The sequence below is a fragment of the Stegostoma tigrinum genome, chromosome 8, assembly GCF_030684315.1.
Source record: "Stegostoma tigrinum isolate sSteTig4 chromosome 8, sSteTig4.hap1, whole genome shotgun sequence".
NCBI lineage: Eukaryota > Metazoa > Chordata > Chondrichthyes > Orectolobiformes > Stegostomatidae > Stegostoma > Stegostoma tigrinum.
The window spans coordinates 8,145,911-8,169,097 of NC_081361.1; the positions used below are offsets into that span (position 1 = coordinate 8,145,911).

Here is a 23,187-nt window from a genome sequence, read left to right on the forward strand (position 1 = left end):
CATCCTTCAATTCCCTCGTCCAAGTCATTAATAAAAATTACAAACAGTAGAGGCCCAAGGACAGAGCCCTGTGGAACTCCACTCACCACTGACTTCCAGGCAGAATATTTTCCTTCTACTACCACTCGCTGTCTTCTGTTGGCCAGCCAATTCTGTATCCAAGCAGCTAAGTTCCCCTGTATCCCATTCCTCCTGACCTTCTGAATGAGCCTACCATGGGGAACCTTATCAAATGCCTTACTGAAGTCCATATACACCACATCCACAGCTTGACCCTCATCAACCTTTCTAGTCACATCCTCAAAAAACTCGATAAGGTTTGTAAGGCATGACCTACCCCTCTCAAAGCCGTGTTGACTGTATTTGATCAAGCCATGCTCTTCCAGATGGTCATAAATCTTATCCCTCAGAATCCTTTCTAACACCTTGCAGACGACAGACGTGAGGCTTACCGGTCTATAATTGCCAGGGATTTCCCCATTTCCTTTCTTGAAGAGAGGAATTACATTTGCCTCTCTCCAGTCCTCAGGTACGACTCCAGTGGAGAGCGAGGATGCAAAGATCTTCGCAAGTGGCGAAGCAATTGCATTTCTCGCTTCCCAAAGCAGCTGAGGACAAATCTGATCCGGGCCTGGCAACTTGTCAATCTTAATGTTTGACAAAATTTTCAGCACATCAGCTTCGTCTATCTCTATCCATTCCAGCATGCACACCTGCTCTTCAAAGGTTTCATTCACTACAAAGTTCGTTTCTTTCGTAAAGACAGAAGCAAAAAACTCATTTAGGGCTTCCCCTACCTCCTCAGGCTCCACACACAAGTTCCCTATGCTATCCCTGATCGGCCCTACTCTTTCTTTGACCATTCTCTTATTCCTCACGTAAGTGTAAAATGCCTTTGTGTTTTCCCAGATTCCTTCTGCCAAGCCTTTCTCGTGCCCCCTCCTGGCTCTCCTCTGACCATTTTTGAGCTCCTTCCTTGCCTGCATGTAATCCTCTCTAGCTGAACTTGACCCTAGCTTCCTCCACCTTACGTAAGCTACCTTCTTCCTTTTCACTAGAAGCTCCACCGCTCTCGTCATCCAAGGTTCCTTAATCTTACCCCTTCTTGCCTGTCTCAGAGGGACATATTTACTCATCACTCCCAACAACTGTTCCTTAAACCGTCTCCACATGTCTATAGTTCCCTTACCATGGAACAACTGCTCCCAGTCCATGCTTCCTAACTCATGTCTAATCGCATCATAGTTTCCTCTTCCCCAATTAAATATCCTCCCATTCTGCCTAATCCTCTCCTTCTCCATAGCTATGTAGAATGTGAGGCAGTTATGGTCACTATCACCAAAATGCTCTCCCACCACAAGATCTGATACCTGCCCCGGCTCGTTTCCGAGCACCAAGTCTAGAATGGCCTCTCCCCTTGTCGGCCTGTCAACGTACTGCGTTAGGAAACCCTCCTGAACACACCTTACAAAAACAGCTCCATTCAAATCTTCTGCTCGAAGGAGGTTCCAATCAATATTAGGAAAGTTAAAGTCACCCATTACAACAACCCTACTGCGTGCACACTTTTCCAAAATCTGTCGACCTATGCTTTCTTCAATCTCCCTGCTGCTATTGGGGGGCCTGTAGTAAACCCCTAACGAGGTGACTACTCCCTTGCTGTTCCTAATTTCCACCCATACTGACTCAGTAGGCAGATCTTCCTCGACAAAGGAAGCTTCTGTAGCTGTGATACCCTCTCTGATTAGTAGTGCTACACCCCCTCCTCTTTTTCCCCCCTCCCTATTCTTTTTAAATGTTCTAAACCCTGGAACATCCAACAACCATTCCTGCCCATGAGAAACCCATGTCTCTGTTATGGCCACAACATCATAGCACCAGGTACTGATCCATGCTCTAAGTTCATCACTTTTATTCCTGATACTCCTTGCATTAAAGCAAACACACTTTAACCGATCCCTTGGTTCCTTCCCAGGAAAATCCTTCCCACTAGCTGGTCTACCTCTTGCTACTGCCTCACCTGCATCAACGCTCACCTCTGGTATACAGATCAAGTTCCCACCCCCCTGCCATACTAGTTTAAACCCTCTCGAACTACTCGAGCAAACCTTCCACCCAGGACATTGGTCCCCTTCCAGTTCAGATGCAACCCGTCCTTCTTGTACAGGTCCCACCTTCCCCAGAAGGCATCCCAATTATCAACATATCTGAAGCCCTCCCTCCTACACCAGCTGCGTAGCCACGTGTTCAGCTGCGCCCGCTCCCTGTTCCTCACCTCGCTATCTCGTGGCACCGGTAGTAAACCAGAGAACACTACTCTGTTCGTCCTGCTCTGCAGCTTCCATCCTAACTCCCTGAAATCACTTTTTATATCCTCAAACCTATTTCTGCTTATTTTTGTTGAAGTTATAACCTTGACATTCAAGATCTGTTATTTCTAAAGTCAGGTTAGGAACAATTGAGCAATTTTGAGTGTTATTCAATATCTTAATTTCACTTAATTTGGCTTGTTATCAGTGTCAAATTTCAGGTTGAGGGAACATCAATTAGGTGGCAGAAATCAAATTCGCAATTCATGAATGTAAAGGGACGAAGGGAAAACCATGAAGGTAGCTTTAAGACAAAGTCACATGAAATAGATAGAGACTAGGCAATGTTTTAACCAGGTTCACAGCAACAGCTTAGCAACTTTTCGAAAGCATTTAGAAATCCAAAATAAGTGATCACCTAGTCAACAGCATCATGCCCTGGGAGCAGTTTTTTTAAAAAAAAGGTTACACTTCAAGAGCAAGGTAAGGATGAAAGATAAAACCTTTAAATGATAATAAAACTTCCAATGTTGCACCCCTTCCTTTAACATCATAAAAGGCCAATGAAGGGCACTTGATAACAAGTGATAACTGGAATCTGTTGATTTGCATGCTCATCCATTGCAATAACAAGCAGACAGCTAATTTCTTTCATATGGAGGCATGAGGCAGGGAGATAATATCAACAATTTCACAATACATCAAGGTGTATAAAAATGTATTCTGGCCTCATTATACAATCATTCTTCTCAAGACATGGTGAATAAGCTTCCTCTTAATGTGCCATCCTGAAAATAATCATAGCAAAGCACTGTCAGTGGGACAGCCTTGTTCAAATACACCAAGGCATGGTCATGTGTTACTAATCTGTATCCCTAGATATAGCATACACATTATATACAGCATTACTTGTTATTAGCATTACTTGTTGGCATTTCAAGGAAAAACTGGATCCTTTTCACATCATTTAAAAAAAGGTTTGCAACCAAATCAAAAACTTGGGGAAGCATGCTCGATGATCACGGATTAGGGGATAGCTCCATATTTCTTTCTGGTCCTACCTGCTCCTGCTGCAGTCTGAGAAGAAGCCCACGCTGTCTCTTACGGATGGGTGGCATCTTGTCATCTTCTCCTTTGTCTCTAAGGCGTCTGGTTAGAGAACATGGCAAAGTCACATGGTGTAATGATGCTCTAATTTACAGACAAACTTGTGTAAATCAACCCAAGTTGATCATGCATTTTCACTACTGCTAAATTAGCAACTAAACCACAAACAGAATGATCAGTTTAAGATTCTGTTAAACAGCAAATCCTCCTTGATATATTGCAACTTTAATGCCCCTCCATGCTTGTCATATTCAATTTGGAGAAAAATTATTTCAACAAGATTTGCTTATTTTCACAAAATTAAAAGAAAAGCTGCTAAGTAAAAAGTTGGTATCGGTAAACTTGTCCAAAAAAAATGTTAAGCAGCATAAAAACTAATCAATGGATGCTCTTTGGAGAAGGAAGTCTGCTGCCCGCACCTAGTCCTGCAGATGTGACTACAGTATCATGGCAGCATGGTTGGCATGCACACCACACATGACATGCAATGACCATCTCTAGTAATCTTCCTGATATTTAGTGACATTATCACCTCTGATTCCCTCACAATTAACACACTGGAGTCACCTATGACCTGAAACTGAACAGGTGGAATTACACAATGCTGTCAACAAGAACAGGTCACAGGCTGGGAATTCTTCACTAAGTAACCATTTCCTGTCTCCCAGTTCATGTCCAAGATAAAATATGACACCATCTGGGATGTAACAACCTACTTGATCAGCACTTCACTCACCAGCCTATACATTCACTCCCTTCATCAATTGACAATGACAGCTATGTGTACTATCTACATGATGCACTGCAGGAATTAACTAAACTCCTTTGACATGTCCTTCAAAGCCTGTGGTCTCTATCACCTAAAAGCACACAGGCACAGATAACATGGTAACACTACTGCTTGCAAGTTCCTCTCCAAGCCACACACCATCTTGAATTTGAAATATATCACTCGTTCACTGCTACAGGGTCAAAATTCCAGGTACTGCTTTCCTATCAGGATTGTGGATGTACATGTAGCAGGTGAACTGGCTCATTATCACCTTCCCAAGGACAACAAAAGATGGACAACAATACCGGCCTTACTAGCTGAGCTGACATTCACCGGAGAATTTTGATAAAAACCCTCTGACCCTGGGTTATGAAAACAGTCTTGCATCAATCTGTATTAGAATTCTGAACTCCAAACCTAACAGCACTTGTGGATTTATATTTACTAAGCAGACTGCAGTCGCTCAAGGCAGCCCACACTACAACCATTTCAAGAACGAGGAATGGGTGATAAATACCAGCATTATCTGAAACGTCCAAATTCAAAGAATGAACTTGAAAATTTGAAGAAAAACCCAATCAAAATTGACTTCATTCTACACAATCCACAATAGCATTAAGAGGAACTATGATGTGAATACCTGCAATCTGCACAACAGCCCCACTGCAATGAGAAAAGAAAATGGTCTCCCACTTCGTTGGAAAGTATTATTGGAAGCACCTGCTGTATGCACATTCCTACTTAGCATTTTTGAAAGCCTATTAAGCTTGATGTCAGCTACTCACTTTTTCTGGTGCTCCAGCCAGGCCAGCTCTGCTTTGGTCTTTTCCTTCAAGGCTCGTTCTCGTAGCTTGAGGAGTGACACTTGGTGCTGTGCACGCATCTCCTCCTCCTTCATGTACTGCCGCACCATCTCCATGGTGAATTTGGAGAAACTGTCTTGCCCCCCAGAGAAGGGCATGCTCAAATCATGCTGAACAGTGAAAGACAGGAAGACAAACAGTACACAATGAAGTGAGTTGCTTCCCTGGTCCAACGAAAACTTGCCCTGTAACCCAAGAAAACTTAGGACTGAGTGCAAACAACAGCAACCATTAAAAGCAGGTGGGAGTAACATCGGACATGCCAATCATGCTCCATCACAAGTGATCCCATCAAAGTGTCCCAATATTTATCAGGATTAGTAAATGGTGGCAGTCCCTCTCATTTCATCATAAGACCAAAAGACATAGGAGCAGAAATCAGGCCATTTGAGTCTGTTCCACCATTCAAACATTCTTGACAAGTTTCGTAACCCCGTTCGCCCGCTTTCTCCGTCACCCTTGATGCTCTTGACAAGTAAGAACCTGTCTGTCTTAAATATACTCAATGACCTAGTGTCCGCAGCCTTCTGTGGCAGTGAATTCCACAGATTCACCACTCTCTAGCTAAGGTAGTTTCTCCTTATCTCTGTTCTAAAAGGTCTTCCTTTTACTCCAAGGCTGTCTTCAGGTCCTAGTCTCTCTTATCAATGGAAACATCTTCCCTACATCCTCTCAGTCTAGGTCATTCAGTATTCTGTAAGTTTCAATTAGACCGCCCCTCACCCTTCTAACTCCACTGCGTACAGACTCAGAGTTCTCAAACGTTCCTCACATGTTAAGCTTTTCATTCCTGGGACCATTCTCATGAACCATCTCTGAACCCATTCCAAGGCCAGTACATCTTTCTTGAGATACGGCGCCCAAAACAGCACACCATACTCCAAATACAGCCTGACCAGCGCCTTATAGAGCCTCAGTAGTGCATCCCTGCTTTTATATTCAAGTCCTCTCAAAATAAATGCCAAAGTTGCATTTGGCTTCCTAACTACTGACTCAACCTGCAAGTTTATCTTGACAGGATCCTGGACTAGAACTCCCAAGTCTCATTGCACTTCAGCTTTCTGAATTTTCTCCCCATTTAGAAAGTAGTCCATACCTCCATTCTTCTTACCAAACTGCATGGCTTCACACTTTCCCACGTGGTACTCCATCTGCCATTTGTGCCCACTCTCCTAACTTGTCCAAATCCTTCTGCAGCCTCTCCACATCCTCAATACTACCTGTCCCTCTACCTATCTTTGTGTCGTCTGCAAACTTAGCCAGAATGCCCTCAGTTCTTTCATCTAGATCATTAATGTATGAAGTGAAATGTTGTGGTCCCAATACTGACCCTTGGGGAACCAGCTGCCATCCTGAGAAAGACCCTTTTTACACCACTCTCTGCTTCATCTGTGAAACACATCAAGGCCAGTGATGCCCCCAATATCATCATTTTTGGTCAGAACTCCAGCCACTAATTTGCTGCCAGGTTCTGATAAATAACCAAAAACAGAACAGGAGTTGCATTTGGAGAGAATAGGGGTGAGATAATTGTGTCAACATCCGGACAAGAGGAGGCAATTTAACTGATTGAGTCTATTCCATCATTCACCCAAATCATGGTAATCTTCATGATCATGGCAAATCCTTGCCTTTGTCGCAGATCCCTTTAGCACTTTGGTACAAAAATCAATTTCAGACTTAAAGTTTGCAACTGATTTAAAATCACTGTTTGTGGAAACAAGTTTCAAACTTAATCCAATTCTGTGTTAAAGTGTTCCATCGTATCACACCTGAAAGTTCTGACCCCAACATTTTATCTATTTAATCTCGCCTCTTAATTTAAGCTTTGGAATCCAAGTATCACTTCAGTAAATTTATATTGCACATCCCACTGAAGACAATACTTAAGCCATGGTGCCCAGCATTGAAGGGTCAGTCTAACTAGGATTTTGAATTGCTGAAGCTTGATTTTTAAACCTTTGTCTTGTAGTCTTCTTTAGATATAGAAGTCAGCATTCCATTGCCTTCTCAAACACTTTCTGTACCTGTTTGTGCCATTTTCATGAATTATTCACCTGGATCACCCCCACCACCAAAGTTTCCTTTCAACACCAAATGTCTGTCAACTTTTATAATCAAGAAATATCATATTTTGATCCAACCTCTCAGTAGCCTGCATTGAAACTCATCTGTAGTTTTTCATTTGCTTCATCTATCAAGATTGCTCTTTAATTTTATGCTTCCATTACCTACACTTGAGATTGTTTGCCAATCTATACAGTGACCCCAAATTTTTAACATGTGGCTTTCTTTTCATTATGAGTGGTTAATAAAGAGTGAATAGATAGGGCTCCAACATAGATCTGTGCAGGATACAACTAACCATATCCTTCCAATTAGAATATCTCTCATTATCTGTACAAATGTCTCTTGATCAAATCAAATTCCCCTGCAAGTGCTATTTGTCTTCTACCTCCACTTATTACCTCTAACGAACAATTAGAAGTTGTAAATTCAGGGCCTTATTTTGGTAGGCAAATTTAGCTGTGTTTACTTGACTGGGTGAGCAAGGAATCTCAATAAATATTAATCTTTGTCTTCACTACATGGTAACTCAATCACAAAGGCTCAAGATTTATAAACTCTGGAGACAGTTAGCACTTGGCACTTATTTTAAAAAACAGCGCCAATCCTACATTTGGCTCACACTCATTGCCCCATCTGCTTCTTGTCCCTTACATCTGAATTTCATGACAAAACACCAAGAACATGGAGAGGAGCAACTATTCCAAGCACTAGGATCCCACTAATTAGCACCTCAGCTAACCTGTAGGAGAACTCACTTTTATAGTTATTGAAGCCAACTGGTCCCGTGCTATGTCCTCATCCGAATCATCCTGCTGGCTGCGTTTCTTCTCCATATTAAAGCGGCGATGGCTCTCTGATGGAAGAAGGGAACGGAAGGATTTCTCTTCAATCTCATCTTCGGTCATTGACTCATCAAACTTAAGGGAGTACTCAGTGGCAACAGAAGCAGAGTCTGGAGAGACAATTTATGATTTACATCGTTCTGTTATTTCCCATTACTCAAATCAAAGATTTTGAACTTTTCAGTTCTGAGAAAGTTAAAGGCCAAGCTAGAATCCTTGGATTAATTACTTTCTCAAGGAGCTAAGTTAGAATAAAATTATAGATTCAACACAACTGTTACATTGAATCACAGATTGCTTAAGATCCAAGGAAAACAAAAAAGAAAGTTGGGTTTAATAGCTTAAACACATGACTGAATAACAGAATCTTGAAACAAATCAGTGCAAAATATTTTGTGCTTATCTGACTCACGGCGTTTTCATTTCCTTTAGGTAAGGAAAGAGTTTTAATGCAGCAATAGATTTGATTCAATCTGATCATCTAAGTGAAGAGACATGCTTTCCCATTTAATTCATGAGATCAGTGGGAAGTCAGAAGACAAAATAATTTCTGTTTAAAGAATTCACCTTTCTCATCGGGTATCGAAGGCATACTGTCGCTGCGGATCAAGTCGTCAACTGCTGTCTTCACCACCTCTTCAATAGAGCTGTTTCCCTTTGCATGGCAGAAAGTTCTGCTTTTGTCTGAAAATGGTAAGGAGGGACTGTTGTGCCTACTACTACTGCCGCTACTGCTGCTACAGAAATGAGAGAGATCAACACAGATGCTTAGTTTCAGAAAACAAAAACAGACTGCTGGTATTTGAGATTTACACAGGCCTTCCTCCTATATCTCTCCATCTAACACTATCAACATACGTTTCTTCGGTCTCTTGTATTCAGAACTTCTCCTTGAATTAATCTGCTATTATTCCTGGTGGCTTATGTTCCACATTCTTACCCCCTTTGGGGTAAAGACTCCCCCTGCCTCCCCCAAAAAATTCCCTGTTGTGTTTAGTACTGACAATTACAACAGCTCCAGTTCTAATCTTATTCACAAGATTATGTTTACCCTATCAAACCCCTATGTAACTTTAATAGCCTCTGCGATGTCAATCTTCTTCAATGAGTAGACTGTCCAATCTTGCTTGATGGATGCAAATTCCATTTTGATATAATTCAGTAAATATTTTTAATATTGCCTCTACATCCATATTACCAGATGAAGATCAGAACTGTTTACAGTACTCCAAGGGTGATCCATCCATGGTGCTACACACATCTAACATTTCCATTCTGTTGCTTCAGAAACAAACCCGTGCTCTACTCTTCTTTGTAACCATATGAGCATGCACCACTTACTGTTCGTGATTCCTTTCTACCCCCAGATCCGTCTGTCCTATTTGAGTAGATATTTCGAAGGAGGAAATGGTCTCTTTACTCTTTTGACCGGTGTACTACCTCACACTTGGGTGCACATTGACTTCCCACTGCTTTGATTGGAACATTCCCTTAACCAACAATAAGTTTTTCTAATAATGAAACTTCATTATACTAATGTATTTAAACAAATTAACAATTTATCATCAAAAATGCACTTACTGTCCCATTCAGTTTTGAACAAATGCCCTGAGACAGTTGTTAAAATCTGTCACAAGCTGAACTACAACCATTACTTGCATTCAGATGCATTGAGGTCAAGAGCGAGATGAGATTGAATTGAGGTTTAAGATGGTAAAGGGATTGACAAAGTAGATGGAGCGAAGATGGTTCAATCGAGAATGAGGGTCAGTTCTAGAATAAGGGGAAGCTTGTGGAATTATTTCTCGAAGGATCGTGAATCTGTGTAATTCACTACCCCAGAGTATAGTAGATTCTGGGACATTAAATAAATTTAAGGAGGAGACAGATTTTTAATTACTAATGGGTTGAAGAGTTAAGGAGAGCTAACAGGAAAGTCATGTTCAAACAAAGATAAGTTACAATAGGATCAAACGGAAAAGCAGGCACAAAGGGCTGAATTTATACACCTGCTCCTAGTTATTTTGCTCTTTTGCTCTTATTTCAAATGGGAGAAGTAAGAGGAATGGATAAGGCAAGGTGTTTAATGGGCACTGTATTGGAAAGACTATGGCCGGAGGCTCCTATTTGATTTGGTGACATAAGTGTTGGCATCTCTACAGTAGTGAGAGTAGAGCAGCTGACAACACAGAGAAAAGACTTATGTCTCCTTTGCAGCATCTTTCTCCACCTATCCATTTACAACCTCTACATTATTTCCTCTCCTCTTGTTTTCAGCCTGAAGCGCTTCACCCACAACCCCGCATCCTCCTTCTCCAAACCCACCATCACCGAATCTCCCACTATCAACAATTTGGAGGTTACTATTGACCAGATATTGAACTGGTCTAGCCATTTAAGCACGAGAAGATTAGATGCAATTAATCCTGCAAAAAGTAAATCAGCTCCCAATCCGTAAAGTCAGTCCACCATCCTTAAGGCATAAATCAGGAGTGTGATAGAATGTTCACTGCTGGTCTAGGTTTGGGCGCAGCTCCAACAACATTCAAGCAGCTTGACAGCATTTGGAAAAAGCAGACTGCTTGACTGGTACCACATCCAATCCTCAGAGCAGCAGTGTGTACTGTCTAGAAGATGCAGTGCATAAATTCATAATACTTAAATAGTATCTTCCAAACCCATGACCAATACCATCCAGAAGGACAAGGGAACCAGATTCATGGGAACATGACCAGCTACAAGCAACTACCATCCCAAGTTGAAAATCTATCACTGGTCTTCCAGTGCTATAAGGTCAAAATTCTGGAACTCCCACCCAACAGCACTGCTGGTGGGCCTATGCCACATGGACTGCAGTGCTTCAAAAAGGGAGATCACGACCACCTCCTCAAAGCCAATAGCGTTGGGCAACAAATGTTCGCACAGCCAGTGACACCCACATTCCATGAATTACTTAATATCTCCTCCCTTCCACAACCAGCTTCATCCATAAGTGGCTGTGGTCCTCAAACTCAAAGCCTTGTGCAGCATGTGGCAACCCCCAAGGAATCCCAAGCCACATTCAGCCACCTTGAGGCCCTGAGCTGTGCTCAGAAAGGTGTGGTCGTGTGTGGGCAACAATCCCCAGTGATTCACTCAGTTTCATGATTGACCACGCTATCAGTTGTCAACTTTTTCACATGCCAGTGGAAGTGGTAGATGCAAGTACAGTTACAACATTTTAAAGACATCTGGGGAGATACATGAACAAGAAAGGTTTAAGAGAAATAAAGGGCCAAACGCAGGTAAATTGGACTAGTTTAGTCTGGGTAATTTGGTCGGCATGGGCGAGTTGGACCAAAGGGTGTTTTTTATGCTGTGCAACTAGTGATTCTGCTCTTTTCAGCCACAGCCTTAACATATGGGGTAATTGAACAAGCCAATGGGGGCTGTTGGCATTGGGGCCACAATACTCTATAGGTGATTTGATGAGTAGGGGTTGCAATTTAGTAAGCAAAATACTCAAGGAATATAGGAGCAAATTACTGCAGATGTTGGAATCTGTACTGAAAACAAATGCTGGAGATCCCACCTCAGATGAGCAGTCAAATAGATTCGAAACATTAGCTTGCACATTCTCCATGGATGTTGCCTGACCTAGTGATCTCCAGCATTATTTGTTTACAGTATTCAAGAAATATGCTACGCATTAATTTTGTATTATGTAAAAGCATCCACAGTGAACATAAAAAGCCCACCTCCGATCATTATGTTTGAGCCTGGATGATTCAGACAGACTGTCTAATGAAGTGGAGTAACGAATTTTAGCATCTGGCAGTTTCTCCATAGATCCAGCTGGTGTTTGGCTGCTTTCATTCTTTCTGCTATGAAACAAAGGAAAAAAGACTGATCAGCGACTTCCCACTAAGCCTCTTAATTCAACGCCACCTCAGCTATAATTTTTTTTTTAAATTCAAGCAATTTTTCAGTGGAAGACATTTCAGCAAGCTCACCCCCTGTCTCAGTTCAATAGGAAATGGGATCAACACTGCAGTGCTGACCGTCACAATAAAAACGGTCACTAGTTTAAACCCTTGAACAGATTATCAGCTGATTTTTAGTTTTGAATCTTGTTCTTTGACAGGCTACAACAGGTTTTGCACAAGGAAGCATATAGACAGGCACAGGCTTCAATTATATTCAAGAAAAGGCAATTCAGCTTAATTAAGAAACACTGATTGAGATCAGGCCTCAGGTGAGGATACTAAATACAGTCAAAATTGAAATTTCCCAGAGACCATCAAGACTGTACATTTAGTTACTGAAGTTTGTCTCATGTTTCATTTCCTAATCTGTCTAGATGTGTTATGATACCACCAGGGCAGGTGGAACTTGAATCCAGGCCTTCTGGCTCAAAGGTAGAGACACTACCACAGCATCACAAGAGCACTTTGCTTTAGGCTGCCTAACTAGTGGGGTAATTTGATGAAGGGTCCAGGCCCGAAACGTCAGCTTTTGCGCTCCTGAGATGCTGCTTGGCCTGTGTTCACATTTTATTATCTCGGGGTAACTTGCCCAATTGGTTTACTAATCCAGAGGACAGTATTACCATTCCAATGATAGCAAATAAGCAAGGCATTAATGGGAGGAAAGACATTATAACATTCTCTACCACAAGGAACAAAATATTTCCCTTCAGTTTTTTTGGTCATCCTTCAATAGTTTGAAATTTTAAAATCTTCTGGCCTACTACCACCTTTACGGTTTTCTACACCTATTCTTTCAATTTGATGTCATCCATAATTCCCTAACTAAGCACCGCTGTTGCCACCTTTTCATATATAAATAAACATTTGTTGAGAATTATGAAGTAACTCTTTAAATGATTCTTCTGCCTCTAACCTTCTGAACTATTTTCCCCATTCTACTTTAGCCAACGACTACGTTATACCCTTGTGACTGTCTTATTTAAGATACTAGTTTCAGACCCAAATTCCTCACCCTCAAACTAAAGGTGAAATTCATACTATATTGAATCTTACTAAAAGGGTTTTTTTTATTTTGAGCTCATTAATCAATATGTCTTATTATATATTACCTGGCCTAAAATAGCCTGTTCCTTGATTGGTTCCAGAATAAATTGATCCAAGAAATTGTACCAAGTAGTCTAATTCAAACGGCATTAGAGAGTAACATAAGCTGGGTGCACAATACAATTTTAACTAATTGAGAGAGAATCCCCTGAATACCAGGATTCTGTTAGATCCCCAGAATTACTCCCTGAATGACTTCCCACCTTGTATGGGAGCTTCAAGTTTTAGCAATGGAGAGGATCCTGATGTGTTCTGCATCATGTAGGACCTGATAACTGATGCAAGCATCGCAATCTCAATAATTAATTTTGAAACAATTAAGAGCATTGTAAACTTGGAGGTAATACATACAATACATATACAACACAAAGGCTCAGATATCAGTTTAAAAAGTAAGTTTTCAAGTCCAATTTAAGCAGACCTCAAAGCACAAGTCCGCATTGAACCAACAGTCCTTTATTTCCCAGAGGTGCAGACTATGCAAACCAGACGTATTCCTACACCAGCCACTGTAGGCTATTTTCAGCAGCATCCATTCAGTCTTATCCCCACTGAATGCCCTTGCCAGAGATATTTCAGTTCAGTTCCAACTTGTTCCAAATTACAGAGTTTTGGCCCAAAACAATAACTGAGTGAGATACCCTTATAAGTGGTGCAATGCCATTAGTAACGAGTTTAAAAAGCAGTGCTTTTGAAGTGGAAGACTATTAAACTAACTCTAAATACCTCTTAATTCTTACAATTTAGTTCGAGGATAAAATGCAAGTAGGAGCAAAGGGCCCAAACATTTTCATCACAACACAGGTGTAGTAGTAAAAACATAAAACAAAATGCGCGAGCAACAAGCTTCAGGTTATCAAGCCACGAAGCTGAAGATTATTGATCAGATTGGGGCAGCGTAAAGATCTTACCTGTCAGACTCAGCCCTGGCTCGCTGTTGCTTCATGAAGTCTGAATTCTGTTGCCTCTGCTGGTCCAACAGCACTGTCATTGGCATAGGAGCTGTTCCACGGGCTAGGTTTGCAGCAGTCAGAGATCCTGCTACAACCTGTGCACATGCCAACTCAGTCATCTAATCAGAAAGAATTAGTACAGCACAGGTTAGAAGACAACTTTGATTGCATTTTGTTTTGGAAATCAGAAGCCACCATTCACCCCATCATACCTGTGCCACCATGCCTTTGAAATAGCTATTTGTCTGGACCCCCGCTCTCAGTCTTGCAAATCAATTTTGCAAATATTAAAATTAATTTTGAAAATTAATACTGAATCAGCTGCCATCTCCTTTTCAAGTCATCTCAGTTCTTCTTTTGAAACAGCAAAAACCAGCGAGAACATAATTAAAATTGAACCATCCAATGTAAGAAAGTTCACGTGCTTGATCACTGTGATACCTTTTTTTTTCATAACACTTGACAAAACTTTATTTGAGGCGAAAACGAGAACTTGACGAGAAAGGTGAACCACCCATGATTAGCAAAGGCAATCAAGGACAGTACCCACAAAGGACAAGAAAGACCTAGCATTGGGATGACTAAAAAAGGAAGAAAATTGATCATGAAAGTAAATTGGCAAGGACAAAAATGAACTGCAAGAATTTCGACAGGTATATAAAAAGGGAGCAGCTAAAGTGAGTGTGAAACCCTTGGAGGATCCGAATGGGGGACTGATGATGGGTACAGGGAAACAGCAGATAATTTAAACCAATATTTTACATTGGTCTTCATGGAGAAGGATACTGTTATCATTCCAAAGATAGAAAATAAGGTATTAATGGAAGGAAAGATGTTATAACCGTCTTAGTCACAAGGGACAAAATATTTGACAAACTAATAGGACTAAAGGCAGAAAAGACTTAATGGTTACATTAAAAGTCTTTAAGGCAACAGGCTGCAGAGATATTTGAGGTATCAGCTGAAGTATTCCAGAACTCAATGGATACAAGGAGCATCCAGTGATTTGGCCAACTACTGTGATGCTCCTGTTCGAGAAGCAAAGGAGGGAGGGAGAAAGCAGGAAACTATAGACTAATTAGTTTAATATCTGCTGCTGGTAGAACATAAGAGTTGATTATTAAGGACAAACTATCAGGTTATTTAGAAAAGCTTATTATTAAAGGTGATCAACAGGATTGTGTGAAAGGGAAATCAAATTCAACAAATTTGCTACAGTTGGACAGGAGGTAACAAGCAGGGCTGATAAAGGGGAACCTGATGACGTTCTGTATTTGGATTTGATAAGGTGCTACACAAAAGTTTTTGCTCAAGACAGGAGCTCACAGTATTGGGACTAAGTTATTAGCATAGACTGAGGATTAGCTACCCACAGTGGTTGTTGCTGAGGCCACATGAAATATTGTGCACACTTTTGGCTCCCATATTTAAGAAAGATAAACCAGGGATGGAGGCCATTCAGACAAGATTCACTTGGCTGATGTCTAGGATAAAAGGGTTGACCTATCAACAGATAAACAGTTGGGTCGTTATTCACTAGTCTAGAATAAATAAGTGTGATCTTATAGAAACAAGATTCATAGCATCTACCCAATGAAGCTGCTGAGATGAGGTTCTAGCACTGGTAAAGTCTCCACCCAAGGGACATCATTACGGAAGTGAACATTCATTTTAAAACAGCTGCAAAGAATTGTCTTCTCACAGTGAATTCCTGGAATTCTCTGGGCCAGAGAACTGTGAAAGCTAGATTTCAAAATATTTTAAGAAGTATATAGTTTTTTGAAATATTGAGAAAGTTGACAGCCACAAGGAGCTTGCAAAGATGAGTTGAAGCCTGGGTTGGACCAGCCATGATCTTATAGAATGGGGAAACAAGCTTGAGGGGATGAAACCTCTACTCCTGCTCTGGCTCCAATTCCTTGTGACTCCATTTCATGTTTTCTTTTCTCCAAAAGGGGAGTGTGATGCAAACAATGTGCTAAAGGTCTCAAATGCTGTGAAAGGAGTGAAAACGGGGTGTTTACATACTGATTCAGGTGGTACTGATCCACCAATCCCAGCTATGCTGTCGTCATGAGTAGGAAGGCAATTCCCTCCATGAACAAAGAACTATTACACAGCTCAAACAAAGAACACACTCACCTTCAGTAAACTCTTCCATCACATCACCCAACATTACTCCCACAGCAGTCTACTCTTTTTCAAAAACTTCCAGACATGACTATTTTAATATTTTTTTAACTGACCTTCTATAAATTTCAACTCATTCAAAAGCTCCAATAACTGCACCCTCATATCGCTCCCCTTTTACCCTTTATCCTGGTGCTTGCTGATTTACGACTTGTCAACATCTTCAGTTTAAAAATTCTTATCCTTGCTTCGATATTTCTCTTTTCTATTCTCTGTATTTTCCTTCAATACTACAAACATTTGAAGTCTCTACATTCCCCCAATACTGGCCATTGAGCATTTAAATTTTCATCACCCCACTATCAGTACCTGGGCCTCAGTTATGGAATTCCCCCCTCACTCCACTCAAAGTTTAAACACTTTCCACTTTTACAACATTCCATATGCCCAACTTCTTCGACCAAGCAGTTGGTCATCTGACTCAATATCATGCAATATGGTATTAAATTTTGCATTGCTCTTCCTAGGGACATTACATTACAAGAACGAGATAAATTCATACTACAGTGACAACTGACTCAATGCAACATTTGTACGAGAAAAATTCCTTCAAAAGCCCAGAAAGCGCTAGGTCTTCAGCATAACTGGGAGAAACGGCCATCTTGCCAAGTACATGAAGAAAGTTTCTTGTACCTCTTTAACTTGACGTGCTGTATCGGCTGCCAGCCTAGCAACTTCCACCTGCTGAGTCATCATTTTACTTGTGGACTCTTGCAGCATCTCTTGGCGAACCTGTGCAAACTGCTGCAGTGTTTCTGCGTGCACCTGAGAACACAACAAAAAGGTGGTTTTTCACATCTGGAAACTGATAATTCAGATACTTTACATTTTAATGGTGCACATCTCTTTGTTAATGTAAAATTTATGTTTGATCCAGTAAGCATATTGCATTGACCTTGCTGTCAATTTCATCATGCAACAGAAGCTCAATGACACCAGTTTCGTTTATAATCAATCTTTTTAAGCCTTTCCCTCTCCACCACACAATGTCAGATACAAGCACTGTAACCTAGTCATAGTCTGTTACTGCTTCTGATATCCAGCATCTACAGTTCTTTGGCTCTTTAACCTGGTCATGATTTTACGAGATGGAGTACAAATCCCCAACATGGGCACAACCTTAAACTAAAACCATACCATTTAGACGAGAAAATCAGGATTTAATTATTTCATTCATTCTCAGGATATAAATATCACTGACACTGATTGTCTAGCCACAACTGGCATTAAAAAGGTGAAGGTTAGCAATCTTTTGAACCACTGCAATCCACGTATATGTAAGATACTCCCAGCATATGTCAGACAATTGTAGGCAGCAAGGGAAGAGCAATATATTTTAAAGTCATAACGATATCTGGCATTTCCAGGCATCTGCGGCTCTGCGCTTCCAGATAGTAAAGGTCACGAGTCTAGATGTGTCAAAGAAGCCTTCAATGAGTTGTTGCGGGGCATACGTAAATGGTAAACCTTATTGCAACTGGGTGCTGATGGCACAGGGAATGGATACTTAAGACGGTGGACGTGATTCAAATCATGCTGTACGGGATGATGTTGATCTTCCTGAGCATTGCTAGAGCTGCACTCATCCAGTTAAGTGGGGAGTATACCTCAATTTCCTCCACGTGTTCATCTCCCATCTCCATTCTTTCCTTCAAACACTCCTTAAAATCCAACTTAACCAAAACGTTCAGTATCTTGAATGGTTCAGAGGGAACTTTCCTGTTTGATGACTCTTTGGATCACATTGAGTTGCTTTATTTATTTTAATTACTTTTTATAAAGCAAGTTGCTGTTATGTGATATTTTTCTTTTGCATGTGTTTTGAGGGATAAGGGAAGCAAAAAGCTAAAGGGCAATGAGGTATAAACCAATGCGAAATTGTGAATTGCATGAGAGAATTAAGAGACCAACTGTTATACTCTTGCGCCTATATCCCAAAAACAAAATTTTGAATTTGCATTAAATAGTCCTGGTGATCTCTAGGTGGGCCATAAAGGCCCGCTTGCTGGCATCGTCCCGAACCCAAGAACAATTCAAAAAAGCTGCAGTCTATTTTTATTACTATCCTAATTACTTTGTTGGTCAAGTGGATACTCTTCATCTTCAGAACAAAACCATTTGCATGGGCTCTGCCAAAGAGATTGCAAATAAAATATGAGGCAGTTCTGCATGGGGCTCCTCAGATGGTGACAATCTGAAGCAGAAGCCGCCAAAGAAGTTAAAGCTTTCACAGTACCATTGGCATCTTCAGGTCATTGTAAAAGTGCTCCATTGGTTGAAAAGGACTTTGCAACGTAGTCACAGTTTAAGGAGGAAACTTTGACCAGCTCCTAGAACGACAGTACCCACGTTAGTTGAGGAATTCATATTGGTCAAGGTACTAGGAGAGCTCCCCTACCCTCCAAATATTAACATGGATCTTTTCTACCCACATCAACAGGAAGATTGGAACTTGTTTTAACGTCTTGCCCAGAAGATATTGTTTCTGAGAATGCAACAGTGCTGCTCCATATTACCTGTTTGAAGTAGGCTACATTCGAGTTGTAGAAGAGGGCTTGAAACAAAAATGTTTTCATTCAGAGGCAGCTACGTTCATAATGAGTAACGCTGACATTTATATTATAACTTTATATGATAACATCTCACGGCAGCTCACAGAACACAATTATGAATTTGACAAGTAACCGCATAAGAATTTTTTTTTTAAATTATTCATTCACATGATGAGGGTGACGCTGGCTAAGCAGCATTCATTGCCCACCCCTATTTGCCCAGAGGGCAATTCAGAGTCAACCACATTGCTGTGGATCTGGAGTCACATGTAGGCTAGACCTGTTTAGGATGGCAGTTTCGTTCCCTAAAGGACATTAGTGAACCAGATGGGTTTTTCTGACAAAGGATTCTTGGTCAGCGTTAGATTCTTAATTCCAGATTTTTAAAAAATTGAATCAAAATTCCACCATCTACCATAACAGGATTCAAACCAGAGTCCCCAGAACGTCATCTGGGTGTCTGGATTAATAGTCCAATGGTATAATAAGAATTGCTTAGACAAAACATAGGTTTTAAGGAGCTTCTTAAGGAAAGACAGAGACTCACGAAGGTGCAGTAAACAAATTTCAGTGCTTAGACGGTCAACAATTGAAGGACCCACTGTCAATCATACACCAAAGAAATTGCTACGGTATTCAAAAATGAGCAAGCTTGCAGAAGTAACTAAAAGCCAATAGCAAGGATTGCAGTAATTAAGCATCCTGTCTCTTAAGGCACAGAATTCCAAAAGACAGAAACACAGGAACCCACAGCCTTCCAAATTTACTCACCCAAATCAGCGTCAGCATGGCCTCCCTTTGCCCCATTTCTGTAACCTCCCTCATCACTTACATTCCTGATGTCATCTTGTGATCCCACTCCATCAATTTGAGGGACTCAATCTTTAGAATTCACCCCTTAAGGTCTTAAAAACTCTCCAGATTTTCTTTAGAACCCTCTAAAGTTCAGTGTCTCTTCAGAACTCAATGTTAATTCTTCTTTCTTCCCACAAATGCCGCTGTGTTTCACCAGCAACTTCTGTTTTTGCTTCTAAAGTTTCACCTCTTTGATCAAGTTTTGATCACCTCAACGCTGCTGTACTCTGGGCTTGCCATTGATTTTCATGATTATATTTTCATGATGTGCCATTGGTGACAGGAATAGCTCGTTGGTAGAGCAGAGCAGGATAGGGGTAGGGATGAGGAATGGCTTCAGTGTTAAAAGCACTTTATAAATACAATTTGTTTGTTCTTCCTGTACACTAAGAACCAGTCATCACTGAATTGTTCGCATTTCAGTCACCTGTTACATGTTCAAGTACCTGTACAGCTTTCTGTCTGGCCTCCTCTAGCTGCCTCTGACTTGCGACAGCTTCCTGCTCAGCCTTCAGCTTTAGCAGGGCTAGGTCATGCTCATGCCTTTGCTGTTGGGCCTGGTTTTAAACACACAAACAACAATTAAACAGGAACAATCACTCTACATTGCAATATGAAAAACTGGTGTGTAAATTTGCAGAGTCCAAAGAGGGAAAAACTTGGAATTCAAATGCACCAAAATCTCAACAATAAAAGATGACAAGGCTTTAATCAATTAGGTTGTGATTTTTATTTCTAAAGTTGAAATCTCAACGTTCACATTTTGCAAAGCAGCAATTTCTTGAAAACTAGGTAAGTTTAGCCTACGTTTATCAGTCAATTAAAAAATGCAATTACGCGCAGGTTTGATGCTAACATTTACACATTTAAGATTAGGCATTATTCTCATACAACACAACACAAGGCTAAGTAAATCTAAATCTGTGTTTCTGGAATATCCTTCGTTTTGCCTGATTTAACTGAAGAACTTTTCTCAGAATGTTGTCTTATTTGGAATAATTCTGTAATAAGAAGTTACAGCCAATGTCACTGAGACAACTTTACAAAGCAGTTTCTGAAACAGCACAAGGCGTAGACTAGTACCTTTAGGATCTGAGCCAATGACACAGTCTCTTGTTGAGCAAGGGCAATTCCCCGGGTCCTGTCTATCTCCGACAGCTGGCGGACGGACTCTTCTATAGCATCCAAATAAGTGAGTTCAGTAGTCATGCGGCGTTGGAGACTTAGTGGGGAGCTCAGCATGGAGGCTGCAATAACCAAAATGATAAGTGTAATTCCAACTTTTACAATTAGTTAAAGAGCACATTGGGATCGTACGGTTAACTGCATGCCCCTCCAAGGCTCAAAACAAGTTAGGGGGCTGCATAGTAACTCCTGGGAAACTACAAGGGATAAAACATTGAAACTTTGATCAGATTCAACTAGCAAAGAATGCAAAGATCCAAATCCAATCATTGTATTTGGGTTCTGGTGAATGATCAGGACTGCAACAAAGGTTCACCAGACTTGTTTCTAGCATGTGTTTTTACGGGAGATTCGGCAACCTGGGCCTGTATTCACTAGAGTTTTGAACTGATTTTACTGAAATCTACAAAATACTTAAAGGGATAGACAGGGTAGACGCAGGCAACAGTTCCCCTGGTTGGGGAATGTAGGACGAGTGGGACAATTTAAAAATAAGAGAATGTCACTTAGGAATGAGATGATAAGAGTTTTGTTTTTAACCGAGGGTCATGAACGTTTAGAATTCTCTACCACTGGAGAACTGTGAAAGCCTAGTCAACAAGTGTATCTTGTGCTAAAATTGACAAATTTGAGATTTCCAGGAGTGAATAGGATTATGGGAATTGGGTAGCTAAAAGACATTGAAGAGCTGATCAGCCATGACTGTATTGAATGGCAGGGCAAGGTCACAGGCTGAATGGCCTACTGTGGCTCAATGTTTCTCAGACAGTGTCTCACCACTTGAATGAAAAAGCACCTGCTTCCGCATCGCATGGTGACTTACCAGTTCTTCCAATCGTCACTACCCCTGTCACTTCTCTTCGGTTTTCCATTTATTCAGGGTTTTATTCAAAAAATCTATTCGTATGGAAATGTGTAGGACAAACAAATGACAATTATAGAAAACAAGATTGAGAGCTCCAACCTGCAGCAGAAGACATGGAGGGTCTGTTTGCAGTAACACTGACATCAGCAAGTTGCGGTCTGTAGGGTACAGACGGTGAAGCCGTGAAGGTAGTAGCAGGCAGATGCCTCATCCCATCTCCAGAAGTTATCACTGTATCATTCTGAAAAGGTCTCTGAGACATAGAACTGCCAGGGGAATGGAAAGAAGAAGAGTTTGCACTTTTCTTGGCCTTTGACTCCTCCTGAGCACTGAAAGCAAAAAGTTACACAATTACTAAATTCTGACAAGCAGCAAATAGGAGAGATCACTTGAACAATTTAACATTGCAGATTTCATGTCATCAAGTATTTATATGCTGAAGTGCTGCTTTAAACATTCTGTAGGATTTTGTAGGCATTAGGGATAAACAGCCCTCCCGAACAAATAGGCCCATGTTTCCTCTATCATTCCCAAAAGTCAATCTCCCAGCAATACCATTCCTACTGTTAAGTTTAAATAACAATGCACTGACTGGACAGTGTCCAGGAGACTGATGAATCTGCCAACTCAGGCAACAAGCTCTCACCATATTCACCAAGGTGTAAAAGATCCTTCAAGTTTACCAGTCCATTTGAGTTGTTGAGAGGATTTATCAGTAACCAATATCACACTGGCCACCACATGGGTGGTAGTTCTCTGGGATGCCAGAGGAGAAATAAAGGGGAACTACATTACATGCAGATCAACAGGCAGCACACAATACTATAAGGGCTGAATACTTTCCAAAATTGCATGTACTACATAAAGCAAATGCTCACTGATGTCTACTTCCCCTCACCAAATACCAAAAACCCCAAGAACCCAGCAAGGAGAGTTCACCCCAACTCAAATATGTAGGACTATTCAGTCTACGCTTGCTAAAATACACTCAAGGAATATATTCCTGGGAACACAGAATTCCAAAGATTTACAATCCACTGAGTAAAGAAACTTCTAGTTTTGGTCCTAAACAGTCAATCCCTTATCATGAAACTGCCCACTCTCCAGCCAAAGAAAAGAGAGTCAATAGCATACTTGGCAATGTTACTTTATCAGTAACTTGGAAGCCTGGGAATAAGCACTGTGGTTGTGCAACTGCCACATGGACTGCAAAAGTTCTGAAGCAATTCAGCACAATAAACACCAACCTTGTTAGAACTACCACTTTACCAAGAAAAAAGAAAACTGCTTAACATTTACCTCAACAAGGCTTCTCAGAATCTTTTAGGTTTCAATTAGATATCTCCCATTCTTCTAAGCTTCAGAGACTACAGACTCAACTCTGCTCAGTCTTTCCCTCATGGGACTACTCTTGTTACAGGTATCAGTCTAAGAAACCTCCACAATGTGACCTCCTAGACAAGGACATCTTTCCATAGTTATGAAGGCCAAAACTATAAACAGTACACAAAAGTGAGTCCTCATGAAAAATAACTGTGGGAATATGTCCTTA

At 40.9% G+C, this 23,187-nt stretch overlaps 1 protein-coding gene across 8 annotated transcripts in view; it reads right to left on the bottom strand.

Annotated features, from left to right (window-relative positions):
* The window catches only part of cep350 (centrosomal protein 350), a 165,428-nt gene that overhangs the window by 60,700 nt on the left and 81,541 nt on the right, over nucleotides 1-23,187 (bottom strand). For 7 of the 8 annotated variants that reach the window (XM_059647718.1, XM_048539009.2, XM_059647717.1 and 4 more), the window contains 10 exons: nucleotides 21,735-21,964; nucleotides 20,669-20,832; nucleotides 20,032-20,142; nucleotides 16,812-16,943; nucleotides 13,947-14,107; nucleotides 11,701-11,826; nucleotides 8,531-8,700; nucleotides 7,877-8,073; nucleotides 4,974-5,161; nucleotides 3,371-3,458 (listed from right to left, as the gene is read on the bottom strand). In XM_059647718.1, the coding sequence (XP_059503701.1) occupies nucleotides 3,371-3,458; nucleotides 4,974-5,161; nucleotides 7,877-8,073; nucleotides 8,531-8,700; nucleotides 11,701-11,826; nucleotides 13,947-14,107; nucleotides 16,812-16,943; nucleotides 20,032-20,142; nucleotides 20,669-20,832; nucleotides 21,735-21,964 (1,567 nt within the window). The remainder of the gene's footprint in view (nucleotides 1-3,370; nucleotides 3,459-4,973; nucleotides 5,162-7,876; nucleotides 8,074-8,530; nucleotides 8,701-11,700; nucleotides 11,827-13,946; nucleotides 14,108-16,811; nucleotides 16,944-20,031; nucleotides 20,143-20,668; nucleotides 20,833-21,734; nucleotides 21,965-23,187) is intronic. The other variant, XM_059647716.1, reaches the window with a different exon arrangement.